The sequence below is a fragment of the Pleurotus ostreatus genome (assembly GCF_014466165.1).
Source record: "Pleurotus ostreatus strain PC9 chromosome Unknown scaffold_3, whole genome shotgun sequence".
In the NCBI taxonomy this organism is placed as follows: domain Eukaryota; kingdom Fungi; phylum Basidiomycota; class Agaricomycetes; order Agaricales; family Pleurotaceae; genus Pleurotus; species Pleurotus ostreatus.
This window is the reverse complement of record NW_023503158.1, coordinates 589,450-602,709: the sequence shown is the minus strand read 5'-3', so window position 1 is coordinate 602,709 and position 13,260 is coordinate 589,450. Positions and strand designations below refer to the sequence as shown.

The following is a 13,260-nucleotide window of genomic DNA, read 5'->3' as shown; positions in this document are numbered from 1 at the left end:
TAGCAGAGACCATGGACATACTCGGTAGGTGCACAGTTTACCTCGGCTGCAAGAGTTCTAGGTGTCTCGGATGTACATCACCTTGCAACGAGTCTTGCAACACCGAAAGAGTTGGGAAAGAAGGGTCACTTGGATGATTCGTGTGGACGACCGCAGAATGGCCGTCGTCCCTCTGTTATTGCCACTTGCGGACCTTGCCAAGATGCTTTACTAGGACCCGGCAACTTCACAACTTGGACGCGCTCAGCGACTCGGACATTATAATGTAGGGTAAGTCAGCCACATGTAGTAGGGAATATCCGATTAAGAATCTAAGACCACCCCCATCTAGATCAGCGCCAACGACACTACACATGCAGCGTTCGGAGAATGCAAATTGGAAGTGCTGAAGTGCCGTTGTGAACATATACCGGTCTAGTCGTTGGACAACTGCACAGATTTCGAGGAACCATCATCACATGTGTAGTAGAGGTGGGTCACCTCTACATTTTGCTCACCGGACAGTCTGCTGTATCTCGTCGCTGAGTTCAAATCCGACCACTCGGCGACAGGCCCGGGCCCGAGCTTCCTTTGCTAGGCCTGATACGCTCTGATTTGAGATGCAACACCCAGTGTTCGTTGAATCAAAGCCATCACTGATCCTTCAAGCTTCTGCAAAAATTACTGTGGTACCGGAACCATATTGACCTGCGGCGGGTATCGGATATGGAAGTAGCAAAGGTATGGAAGCGCCCTGTGCACAGTTTGGGGCAATGAAGGTCGAATCCACCACTATTTGCACGCTTGAAGAGGCTACGACCGTAGTGCCTTTGCCATTGTATCCGATGCGGTCCATCCAAACTTTAATCTGCTGTGCATTAATGGACTCATCGCACACCTGGTCAATCTTCCAGGCCTCGTCTGTATTTGACAAGACGTACCAGGACCGCCCCACTTGTTTGTCACGACGTGAAGAACGGTTCGCTGCACACACTAAGCCCAAACCCGGTGGCTGAAGAATGTTGTTGGATGGGGGTGAGACACCAGACACGCAATATATTTGAGTATGTAAACTGTGGGGAATACTCCCTGCTCATCGAATATCGTGGTTCAATTCGTAATTTCCTGCTGCAGCCAATTCTTAGCCGACGCGCTTCTCTCCTCTACTCCTGGTCAAACGAACAATTAGGTCGGCCTGTATCTCGGGTCCTTTTTTCCCGAAATACCGTTCGCTCTTTAGGAGACTCTGATTAGAACGCGGTCATGAACAAGGGTTAGCCCGCACCTCGAAGCTCCACGAATCGTTGCCGCGGACCCATTCTCCCAACATGTTACAGTAATCTCCAATCTCTGCGTCCACGGAGCCGCCAAATACAGGTATACGGTTCCACTGCTCCAAGAATTGATCAACAAGGCGCTCGTTGAGTTTCCCGATATAATCCATCGCATCCTGGATATTCATCCCGAATTGCTGGATGACTACTGTCACAAGGTTATGACCTTCATCACCACGTTCCCATCTATCATCAAGAAAGGTTAGGTTTTTTTTATTTGCTTTTGAAAGCTTGGGGACTCACTCTACTTTATAGGAGTAGATATCGTTGGCTATGTGAATCAAATCAATGGCGATCACCCTCAGCTTGGCAATCACTGGGTTGTCAATGACTTCTTGAGGTATGTTCATATACAGCTCCCCAATGGCGAACGACGGTTCAACGCCAATGGAATCGCGCCGCACCCTAAAATAATCCTCCACACTTCTGACAGAACCCTTGACTCTGTCTTCGGCTTGCTGGACCACCGCGTCAAGATATTTCTGGAAGCTACTGACGAAGCGAGTCTGGGCTGTGGGGGTGGCGACGAGTACAGCATTGGCCCAAAATCTGTGTAAAGTATGTTGAATATTATATGGCAACCACAAATGGTAAGGGGGGACACTTCACTGGCGTGCCATTTCCCCTACGACCCATTCACCAGAAGGTCTAGGTTTCTGCGGATGTAGAATTGCATCCATAACAATATTGACCTGGGCCCTTGCTCCTTCTGCGGTCGCCAAATCCGTGTGTTCGTCAATACAAAAGAAAAGGTTCATCAAATCACAACAGACGCGATATCCAGCTGTCACCTTAGTGAGTATCGCGCTATCGTTAATTTTCGTTGACTGACCTTCATCTAATCTAGGGTACGCCAAGGATGCGAGAAGATCTAGGGCACACTATGTCAGTATGTTGCGGTCAAATATTTCGATACAGAGCTTACTAAAGTCACACTTGTTAAAGGCGTCCTGTGCTTGAGGATTGAAAGCTTGGAACGATTCACACCAAGCGGACGCTTGCTGTTTGACGCTTTCATAGTGAGGGTTGACCCGACGTGGCCATGGCCAAGATGCCAGGGCTTTGGGCAAGTGAACGTCGGTATAAGCGCCATCTTCGTCAACAAATGTAGTTGAGTCCGGTCGAAGGGAAGTTGTTGACATGGTCTTCAAGTCGGATACATATCACTCATGGTTTCTGTTTTATGTCCAAGTGCAGCGCTACTTTGTATCCATACAGCCATATCCCAATCAGTTGCAGCAGCTCAGCGTTTGCTCAAAAGGTGCCCTAGGTACGCGTTCAGGGATAAATCGCCGCATCTACGTCTCATGAAAAGTCAGCCCACTCCTCGATCTCCATTGGTCGCGGAATAACTGGTAATTCCGAGCGGCATTGAGTACAGAGACACCCTTAAAGGTCGTGCATGAGTAAGATGCGGTGGACGAGCAAATGTTGGTATATAAACACAAAGAAGCAACATTACAAGTTGATCTTCGATGAAGACTCGAGCTCCATAAATTGCTTGATATATATCCGCACCTGGCATGGAATATGGAACCATGCAGTAGTTCAACGGTTGCGGACATTCTGCATCACCGTTAGGAACTAAATGAACGTTCGTGTAGCCAAAGCGCCCAGTTTTGCTTCCCTTTCGTGATTTGGTTCTTGCCGGATGACTTCCAGAAATGATGTGGATTGTGTAGTAGAAAATTTATGCAACGGCAACGCCACACATCCCGAGGGATCTAGTGAATGATCATATTGGTTTGTACGGCCCGGCTGCACTGCTTGCTTTCCGCCCACGTCTTGGTTCTCGCCGATTCCCAAGTTTCGACTCGCCCTACCTGCAAAGCTTCGTCCGAAGCTTGCTGTCTGTGCCGAAGCATAGCATCTGCCCCGAACGCAAGATCTACCTGGAGGTTCGTGTCAGGGGCAGCTCCTAAACTGCAATTACGTAATTACTGCTGGCAACTGACATTTCCGGCCGCAGTCAAATGTCTTTCACTGTGAACTTCTTCTGTGGCATGCAAGATGTCTTCTACGATGATTCGCGGTCGAGCTCGAAGTACTAGCATAGTCAAGGTCGAATCTATCACTGATCGCACGCTCGAGGAGGTCACCGACCGTAGTGCCTATGTCAACATCAATGCAGACTGGGTGAACGCGAAGGGTGCGTTTTTCTGAATCATTTGTAGAGCAGTTGTCTTATTGTGTGGCCATTCAGGTGCGTGGATGATCCATGTAGTCCTGATATGCGCTGGAAAGATTGTCATCGACACTATCCCGGGCATGTCGCAGCAAATTAGCTGGACTCTGGTGAATCTATGTTACTTAACGGTATGTCGTTTATTCTTCAATGAAATCCTCGCTAAATATACTGTAATAGCTCTCGTACCTCATGTTTCACTGGGTCACTGGAATACCGTTTCAAAACGACCTTCACGGTGGCGCCTACGACGAGCTCACTATGTGGGAGCAAATTGACGATGGCGCGCAGTACACTCCGGCCAAGAAATGGCTCCTGAGCGTTCCGATAGTATTGTGCGTTACTTCTCTTACGCGCATTTAGTCGCTGACAATGCTTGTAGATTTCTCATCTCCACGCACTACACTAATTACAACCCTTGGTTGTTTGCGATCAATATCACCGCACTTATCTTTGCCCTGATACCTAAGCTACCCCAGGTGCGCAGTACGAAATGATGCCACGACCGTGTATTTTGATCCCCTTTAGCTGCATCGTCAACGAATCCACTTCCTGGACGATGACATGTCGGGCTTGGCCACGCCGACTACCCCGTCGAGACCACAGACACCCACCACTCCCGATGCCTCGTTCTTTCCTTTAAATGGCAACATTAACCCCAGCTTCGTTCCTCGAAAATAATTTAGACGATGCAATCAATGGTCGACCACTCATAGACACTCAATGGATTTCCGTAGTCGCGGCGTCGCTATATTTCGCATTGCATTTATTATACTTATGCATCTTCGTACCATACTCGGAAACACACATAATTACCCAAATGCCTGGAATACTCGTGGTCATGCGCTGTGCAGATCTGGTGTTACTCTGATTAATACCATCGATTTTGGACTGGGTGCATGGGAACGATTTCACCAAGCGCAGCCAAGTCTTCAGAGTAAGGAAGATCAGTCAATATATTCCCACAGTCAATACCGACCAGTCTCTGATGTTACATTGTTAACCTCATCCTCCGCTGAAGTACCAGCGACGTGACTCCAATGGCTGTGGCCCGCAATGTCCTTCTGCGTACGGCGGAGAGCGCCTTAGAACGATACCCAGACATCGACAAGAAATCATGCGCCCTGCTTGGGCCTACTGCTCTCGTAAGTTAGCTGGTTCATATCTATCGAATGCGGGACTGAACTTCGCGTAGATTGTGCAGGGCCTGATGGGAGTGCTGGTCATCCTTTCTTTGGTGTATAAAAGGCAACGCGAGGCTGCGAAGCGTCCATGGCGAATATGGCACGTATTCTTGCCGTCGCGGAACTATATCGCAACAGTGCTGACGAAGTTTACAGGTTATTCGACGTCTCGAAACAAGTGGTGGGCCAAATGTTTGTGCATGGGGTCAATGTGCTAGTATCAGACCTTATATCGCATCATTCGAGCGCGAATGCTTGCGTGTCGTATTTCCTGAACATACTGATTGATACGACACTGGGTATGTTCTGGCGGGAGCTGTGCGGCGTCTGCTAATCCCATTATCCTAGGAATTGCCTTGATATATATCTTTCTACATGCCTTCACATACCTGCTCACCGAGAAGTTCCACCTCAAAGGATTCGAGTCGGGGAAGTACGGTCGCCCACCGTCGTTTATATATTGGCTGAAGCAAGCCGCGGCATATGTCCTCGCCCTCACGACCATGAAGTTCGTTGTGTTGACAATCTTCGCCGTATTCCCCGGGATATTCAAATTTGGAGAGTGGCTGTTAGGCTGGACTTGGACTGGAGAAGGGGACGCGTTGCAGGTTACCTTGTACGTTGAGATCGTTTCATCTCGCCGCTTATACTTATCATCCACACTTTATAGCGTAATGGGTATCTTCCCGATCGCAATGAACATTCTCCAGTTCTGGTTGATTGATTCGATTGTCAAGGCATCCTCCACGACATCTTCCTTCACTCCAGAAATCGATGCTGACGGCGCCGACCGTGAGCCACTATTCCGTGGGTCGATGGATGATGAAGACGATGAGGGTCCTGGACGGGACATCGAGAATGCGCGTCAGCGGGTAAGATCACCTTCACAGTCCCCGGCTCGTGCGCGTGACCGCCAAAAGTCTTCATCCTCCACTTCTTCGACACCTTTTGAAAACAAGTCATCTGGATCGAGCACGACTTCACAACCCATGGAACTACGCGACCTAGCCACTAGTTTGTCACACTCATCAAGTGATAGTATCTCCTCACTATCCGGGCGTAGAGCAACTAAACGCCGTTCGCCGCCAGCTCCGCTTCATATTCCATTGACCAACCAACCAGCTATCAACTCGCCTCAAAGGTCGGCTCACGGTTCGTTGCCGAAACCCAGCATCACTACCTGGGCTGATTCTTGGCAGGATAGTGACGATTGGGCCAACCGGGTAGGCGAGGAAGATTGGACTGGGAAGCGGCTCGAGCTGAAGAAACATTCTTTGCTCGGTGGATGGGAATTTACTGCACCTAGTATACAGGTTGGATGATAACGGACGTTCGTAATTTACATACATTGGGATTCTTGTCATCGTTTGTACTATACCATGCCCTAATTCTCAGGTACTCTTTGACAACTATGGCCGCCTCACCGTACTGCAGAAAAATGCAGCATGCACGTGTGGAGAATGACCAAGGCCAATCAGAGGCCACGCCTCATCATTTCTTTCCCCCTTCCTCCACATAGCCACGATTCGTCCTTTCATTAATCGCATCCTAGATTCCCTAGACTATAGAAGCCACTCTTCCATGTCAATAGAGGGGCCCAGCACCAGCGACAATTCAAAATTCTCATTAGAAAACATCCTTGGAGAGAACCATGAAACCATAGAACATCCTAGTGCAAACGGAAATCCGTCGGGCGGCTGGGATGAAGAAGCTACCGAAAAGCCGGTCGCAGAGGGGTATTGCGTTGAATGTGAAGGTGCGCTGGGCACATTGTCGACTCTTTTGGACAGTCAAACCAACACATTGGCTACTACTAGACCAGCCAGCGCAAGTTCTCTGCGAGACCTGCCTGGACAAGTTCTGCGAGGTTTGCTTCGCTGCTCAGCATCGCAAAGGGTCTAGGAAGAGGCATGCTACCAAACCGTTGTCGAGTGGTCAGGAAAAGAAAGCCAAAACAGAGAACGGTGTTGTCGCCAAGTCTGAAGTGCCCAATGAGGACGCGGTGAGTGCTGGTATCATTCCAATCACTTAACGTTCTCAGTAGCCATCAGATGGACGAAGATGATGGCGACGACGAAGAGGAGTGGTTAGGCATCTCTTCAGAGCCTCCTGCACCAAAACTGGAGATTCTCGGGGCTCAACCAGCGCTCGGGGCGGACGTAGGCGAATGGTTCGTTGAACGGTCAAAATACATCCCGCTCCGGTTGACACTGGGGGAACGCAAGTACCTGCGCCTCCTGGAAGCCGCTCTTAACGTTTCGGAGTACACAGACAAAATTGACACTCTTGGTTTCGGTCTATCGAAAGCCAAACGAATTGTGCACCAAATCAGGGAACTCTGCGCCATTATGTCTGGCCTCGTGCTAGCGGCAGACTACAAACAAGGACAAGAACTCTTCACCGATCGTGACTTCGAGGCGAATGCGGATTTCTATCAGCAGATCTTCGAGTTGGGACGTAGACACAAAATTATGAATCCCGACAAGATGCGGACTACGTACGGAAAGCTAATCTATCTTCTTCAGGTCAGTTTCTATCACGACTCGCATCTCGTACCTCAGCAATGCCAATATGAAGAATTTAGGACAGTCAAACACCCGAAGTAAAGGATCTGCTTAGCTTCTCATGCGTGAAACCTATCAAAACCGTGCATATCGTCCTCGAGGAGCACGGCGCGACGGATCTCCTGCGCGACAAACTCGTGACCGTTGCGACCCAAGAGATATATTCCGAGGGTCGTTCACGGAGGGACATACAAAAAGACATCAAAGCTAAGGAGCGCGCTATAGAGACGCTTTCTTCGAAATACGAACGCAAGGGTTTATCCCAAGAAACGATCCGGCAGTGTCTTTATAGCATCGGCGATAACCATGCATTCCTGAGGGTGAATCGGGATCCGTGCGAACGAATGATAGCGTATTTGAAGCAATACTTCCATCCCACCCAAGCCAAGGACTCGAAGACCAGCTTAGCTATCCGTAGTGGGAAAGGCGGAGCACGCCTGTCGCACGACCACAATAAGCAATATGCTTATGTCTTGCAAAGCTTGACACTTTGGCGGGAAATCCTGCACGGTAAGGATACCCAGCTTTCCGTTATTATTTACTGAAGCTCTCTCTCTCTAGACATGTTCCGGCTGTGGTTCCTCGCAGAACAAGATTTACTTTCGGAGAATGTTTCTTACCGTTTGCGCGACACTGGGCAAGGTTTGAACCGTGTCCAGGCTGCCCCAAAGACGTCTCATATGATGCACACAATCCTCCATAAGGCCCAACAACGAGTAGGCACTTGGATCGGCTCCAGTGTCATTCACATGGGGGACCACAACGTACCCAATGCCCTCCTCTTCATTGATAAATACACTCAGATCTACCGCATCCTCCTCCCCATTTGCAACACTCTATCGCTGATCCCTTCGCTAGCGCAGAAACCTGCGATCAGATCGTATATCGACGACGAGTTCGGCTCAACGGAGAACCTCGTCTGTGAAATATTGGGTGATTTCTTCCGTCACGGATTCGATGGCTCTGGGGCCGATAATTTCTTCGATGCTGGCAGCTGCATTGATGGAAGGCTGACGAGTGCGTGGAACTGGTGTGGGTCTCTGGAGAAGAAGAGATATTTCCATGTCTTCCTCCTTACAGGTGAGTTGCCGTACTTGGCTGATACTCACCAGGGACTAACTAAGATCAGGATTCCTTGGGTTTGATGGCGAGTGGTAAGCTATGGTCAGCAGGATAGCAACCTAGCGCCATGATAGGCGTATGATACATGCTTTGCAAATGTGTCTTATCTGTATGCCGGTCTACCTAAAAGCTTCGTATTTTGATGATTGACGCGGTTAGATCTGTTTCTTACCGTGAGTACCATCAGGTATGCATCGGGCTCCGTGTGTGCGCACTTGCCTGATGGCTCGTATCAGTTACTAGATAAGCTGCTACTGTCATCCTGCCTTTAGCGCCATTGCCATGACCGGAGGTGGATTCATATCGACAGGCTGTCGACGCATTTCCCTATGGGTTTGACTTGGGAAAAATGATCCTCCATTCCATATTCAATTGTCACTTGATGGATTGTTCCCAGAAGCTGGCCACTGACCCATCATTACATTTCATCATACTTATGTTGCTACATAACGTGCGGACAGGCTGTAGGGATTGGCCCCTTCAAATGCCCTTGGTCTCTTCCCCGCTCATAGTCGCCTAAGATGCTTTGCTGGTGGAGGTCAGTCTCGGCTCTTGTGTCTACGAATACGACTACTGACGGACCCATTGAGTAGCATCTTAGCGACGCTCTGCCTTAACCTCCTTGTCTCGGCTCTGAATTTCCACGGTGTGGGCGATGTAGCCGTCGGTGACAATGTTTCCCTCGGATTGGAGATGGGGAAGGATGACAACTTCGCTCCTTTCGACTTAATTCTTCGGAGCACAGAATCGGACCGTGCTCAAACCATGCTTCAACATATAACCAACGTCTCTTCCACGTTCACTGTGTTAATCTCCATACCACAAGTGCCTGACGGGTAATTGCTCGCATCACATTCGTAAGGTCAACTTGGAAAGCTAATGGTCTGCCAGTTTCTATATCTATTTCGCAGCGGAGCCAGAGTAAGCGAGTTTCTTTGCCCGTACATGCGTCATCTAACATGTCACGAAACACGCAGCTCCGACGATTTGTTCTCTCGAAGCGACAGGTTCCTCATTACTACCAATACCACGAATAAGAAGTGCGTATATATTACTTAGCTACGTGAGTCATGTTAATGTGTTCCATCTATCAGTTCCACCCTGCCACAACTAAGCGTACCTCCCTTTACCTCGACTATACCCAGTCCAACCTCATCGACCTCAGTCTCGGCTGTCACCCCTCCTCATACCTCTCCCAGCTCTTCCCCACCTTCAAGCGCTCCACGGATGGACATCCAGAAAGAGATAGAAACCATCAAAGCCGAGAATACCCGCCTTCTGATCATCATCAGTGCCATTTCCGCCCTCCTGGGCCTCGGGCTCGTAGTCGGCTTGATCATCTACCTGCACCACCGCGAGCGCAGATGGCTGCGGATGGTATCGCCTATTCAGTTTGAGCCACCACGCGAATCGGTGGTGCGGCTGGGGGTACCGCGTATCCCAGAGCCCAAACTCTCGTCAGCGCTCAGCGATAGCTTGGACCAGGTGCATTCAGGGCATTCCGATACCTTCCCCCAGAGTGACCATGTTCGAATGGCCAGCTCCCAAGTAACTATTGGCAGGGGAACACGGTCGGAAGACCCTCCGCCTGTTTATGTATAGACTTTCTAGCGCGCACTATTTAATCTTGTCTGTACCACATAGAGTGCAGCCTTACAGACGTTTACGGGACAATGGCGTATACCTCACGCAGGGCGTTGTATGTTTGGATGTACATAATACGTATTGAGAACCATATTCTAGCAACCTTCATAGTAATTCTGACGTTGTCCTTGCGAACCACGTATACCCCGTCGGGATCACCAAAGGGACTCGGGCACCCCTTTGGCTCATCCCAAGTAGTTGAAGAGTCACATTCGTTTGTCTGTTTGCGCAACTTCTCAGTATCAATATTATATACTGCGACCATACACGGGCCATCTAATGGACTAGCAGTTCCTTGGAATCACACGCACGGTTGGATTATGTGGCGCTAACATGTCGCCGCTTTCGAATTGGCAGCAGCGATGCTTGGTGGAACTGTTCATATTTCCTGCCATGCCGTTCATTGTTCACACCCACCGAGTTTGAGTTCCTATTCGGACAATTATCAGAAAACAATTGCCTTTACGCGTCCTTTCGTGGTGGACCAGAGCACCGCGCCGACTCGACTCAAATGGCGCACCTGGCCCGAACACTGACGAATTTTCTCAAGAAAAACTGCCAGCGTTCAGAGAATGGGACTAGCCTGATGTGCCTAATGCTTCTCCCTTGCGACGAGCGTTTGAGAGACTTGTGAAACGTGGTCGACGCCGAGTCTGATATGGGCTATAAATGTTCGTTCGTTACCACCACTAGCGGTTACCTCTCCCGGCCGTCAACTCTGCCCTTCCGCGATGAGGATACCCATATTTACTGCTGCCAGTCTGGCACTGGCCGTCTTGCCATGTCTGGCGGTACCATCATATTACGTTTCCAGGGATAATGGCTGCGAACACCAGGTGAAGGAGAGCATCACGCCGCCTCACGGTTGGACGAAGTATGCCGCCGCGCCACCCTACCACACGATCACTCTTCGAATCGCTCTTTCACAACCCCATTTCTCGACTTTGGAACAACACCTGGCTGAAATCAGTGACCCAGACCACCCGCGGTATGGCGCGCACCTTTCGGCGGAGGAGGTTGACGCGCTAGCGGCACCGCACTCTGATAGTATCAGGCTGGTGGACGAATGGCTCGCTGGTCACGGTTTAAAGGATTCGGACATCGCTCGCTCGTCGTCGAAGGACTCGCTAAGCTTCACAGTGCCTGTAAAGCTGGCAGAACAGATGTTGGACACGGTGAATATTGCATTAAGCGCCCGGGAATACTAACTCATTAACGTAAACTGCTACCAGGAATACAACGTCTGGCGGCACGACGACGACGAGTACATCCTTCGCACAACACGCTACAGTCTACCGGCAAAACTCCATGCACACATTGAGCTTGTGCAGCCGACCACTATTTTTGCCCGCTGGAAAGGACTCAAATCACATCTCTTTTACGAGGACGTCGAAGTCCAAACGAAGACTCTTGCCTCGCCACTCATGAACGTAAACAACTTCAACGTTGTGGGCGGTGGTATTCTTCCTGCCGGTCGCGTTGACCCGAATTGCAACTACACGATCACGCTCAATTGCTTGCGGCAGATGTACAACATCGAATACACACCCCAGGCCATTGACCAGCAACGAATTGGCATCACAGGGTATCTCGAGCAGTTCGCGAATATCGAGGATCTTCAGTCGTTCTACAAGATGCAGCGTCCTGATGCCTTGGGTTCCGACTTTGAATATTTCTCTGTGGCTGGTAGGTCCCTTAGTGTATTGGAAACGCTTGGACTCACGTATCTACATCTTCAAGGCGGGATCAACAACCAGAGCATAGAGGCTGCCGGTACTGAAGCCAATCTCGATGTACAGTACGCTTTTGGACTCGCCCATCCAATACCTGGTGTCTACTGGTCAACCGCCGGTCGGCCTCCCTTCCAAGCTGATATCGCAACTGTGAGGAATACCAACGAGCCCTACCAAGAGGTACGGATATGCTTCCATTTCTTCCTAAGTCCAGTAAATAACCAGGAGTCACTGCTAGTGGCTTGACTACATGTCGTCGTTCCCCAACCCGCCCGCCGTCATATCAACTAGCTACGGTGATGCAGAACAGACCGTGCCGCGATCGTATGCGGTAAACGTGTGCAGAGGCTTCGCCAAGCTGAGTCAGTCATACTCATTTTTGTCTCCATCCAAAGATGTCTCTAAATATATGTTTGTGACACAGCGGCTCGTGGTGTTTCGCTGATATTCGCTTCGGGTGATGGTGGCGTTGGAGACGGAAACCCAGATCCTGAAACCCAGAAATGCATCAGCAACGATGGTCGAAATGCCACTAGGTTCTCACCGCTGTTTCCCGCGACGTGTCCATAGTGCGTGCTACCTGCGGGTATATCTAGTGAAAACAACTAAGCTGAACACCCTCTCAAATAGTGTCACAGCAGTTGGAGGCACGAACAGCTATCCTGAGGTTGCTGTATACTTTTCTGGAGGCGGTTTCAGCAACTACGTGAGTTTGTCTCCGAGTGTTTGGATCTTTGATTGTTGACGTTACCGTCCAGTTCCCTCGCCCAGCCTATCAATCGCAGGCAGTGAATCAGTTCCTTGGAAAACTAGGCAACACATACCAAGGCCTTTACAACCGGTATGCACACCCTTTCTTTACATTCGCGTAGTACAGGCGTTCAATAATATTTTGTCAATAGATTTGGTAGAGCTATTCCAGATGTCGCCGCCCAAGGCCGCCATTATGCAATCCACTCCAGAGGCAAATGGGCGTCGATTGGAGGGACATCTGCTGCAGCACCCGTCTTCGCTGCCGTGATTTCGCTGATCAATGATGCTCGCCTCGCCCAAGGGAAATCTGTCCTCGGTTTCTTGAACCCAGCGCTGTACAAAAGCGCGATCCCCGGACTCAATGATATTACGGAGGGAAATAACCCTGGGTGTGGGACGAATGGCTTCTCCGTACGTGTCGCGTTGTGTTGTCCACGATTGTCGGTCACTGATTGAAATGATGATTTGTTTAACGTATGACAGGCGACGGATGGGTGGGATCCCGGTGAGCACTTTACATGATGTGATACTGATAGATCGTCAATACTAACGATAATGGTGCCTCTAGTCACTGGCCTTGGGACGCCTGATTTCTTAAAACTCAAGGACATTTACACGAACATGCCGTAGATTCTCAGCACATATACCCTAGTTCTTACGTCGATATATCCTATCTGATACTTCGCTTTGTCGAGAGTAGATGTTAATCAGGAACACAGTAGCATACTACATAGCAATGTCATTTCTTACACTCACACCTTG

The 13,260-nt window shown here is 49.7% G+C and overlaps 5 protein-coding genes across 5 annotated transcripts; 4 read left to right on the top strand and 1 right to left on the bottom strand.

The window, feature by feature from the left end:
• Positions 1-1,120: 1,120 nt before the first annotated feature.
• On the bottom strand, positions 1,121-2,455 carry PC9H_004644 (uncharacterized protein; the record flags this gene model as incomplete). Its single annotated transcript, XM_036774227.1, has 6 exons — positions 1,121-1,213; positions 1,265-1,499; positions 1,557-1,862; positions 1,923-2,097; positions 2,146-2,184; positions 2,239-2,455. 6 exons carry the CDS (start codon positions 2,453-2,455, stop codon positions 1,121-1,123), a joined length of 1,065 nt encoding a protein of 354 aa, XP_036632729.1.
• Positions 2,456-3,323: 868 nt separating this feature from the next.
• PC9H_004643 (uncharacterized protein) lies at positions 3,324-4,179 on the top strand (the record flags this gene model as incomplete). Its single annotated transcript, XM_036774226.1, has 5 exons — positions 3,324-3,462; positions 3,517-3,629; positions 3,679-3,833; positions 3,881-3,977; positions 4,027-4,179. The coding sequence occupies 5 exons, from the start codon at positions 3,324-3,326 to the stop codon at positions 4,177-4,179; spliced, it is 657 nt and encodes a 218-aa protein (XP_036632728.1).
• Positions 4,180-4,538: 359 nt separating this feature from the next.
• On the top strand, positions 4,539-6,004 carry PC9H_004642 (uncharacterized protein; the record flags this gene model as incomplete). Its single annotated transcript, XM_036774225.1, has 5 exons — positions 4,539-4,643; positions 4,694-4,782; positions 4,839-4,981; positions 5,031-5,298; positions 5,353-6,004. The coding sequence occupies 5 exons, from the start codon at positions 4,539-4,541 to the stop codon at positions 6,002-6,004; spliced, it is 1,257 nt and encodes a 418-aa protein (XP_036632727.1).
• A 259-nt stretch (positions 6,005-6,263) lies between these two features.
• On the top strand, positions 6,264-9,970 carry PC9H_004641 (uncharacterized protein; the record flags this gene model as incomplete). The annotated part of the gene is made up of 10 exons (XM_036774224.1): positions 6,264-6,438; positions 6,500-6,684; positions 6,734-7,207; positions 7,267-7,756; positions 7,808-8,326; positions 8,376-8,400; positions 8,962-9,204; positions 9,260-9,289; positions 9,346-9,408; positions 9,463-9,970. The coding sequence occupies 10 exons, from the start codon at positions 6,264-6,266 to the stop codon at positions 9,968-9,970; spliced, it is 2,712 nt and encodes a 903-aa protein (XP_036632726.1).
• A 773-nt stretch (positions 9,971-10,743) lies between these two features.
• Positions 10,744-13,128, top strand: PC9H_004640 (uncharacterized protein; the record flags this gene model as incomplete). The annotated part of the gene is made up of 10 exons (XM_036774223.1): positions 10,744-11,187; positions 11,245-11,698; positions 11,753-11,925; positions 11,984-12,107; positions 12,170-12,314; positions 12,376-12,451; positions 12,504-12,586; positions 12,648-12,909; positions 12,982-13,003; positions 13,067-13,128. The coding sequence occupies 10 exons, from the start codon at positions 10,744-10,746 to the stop codon at positions 13,126-13,128; spliced, it is 1,845 nt and encodes a 614-aa protein (XP_036632725.1).
• Between the last annotated feature and the right edge of the window lie 132 nt (positions 13,129-13,260).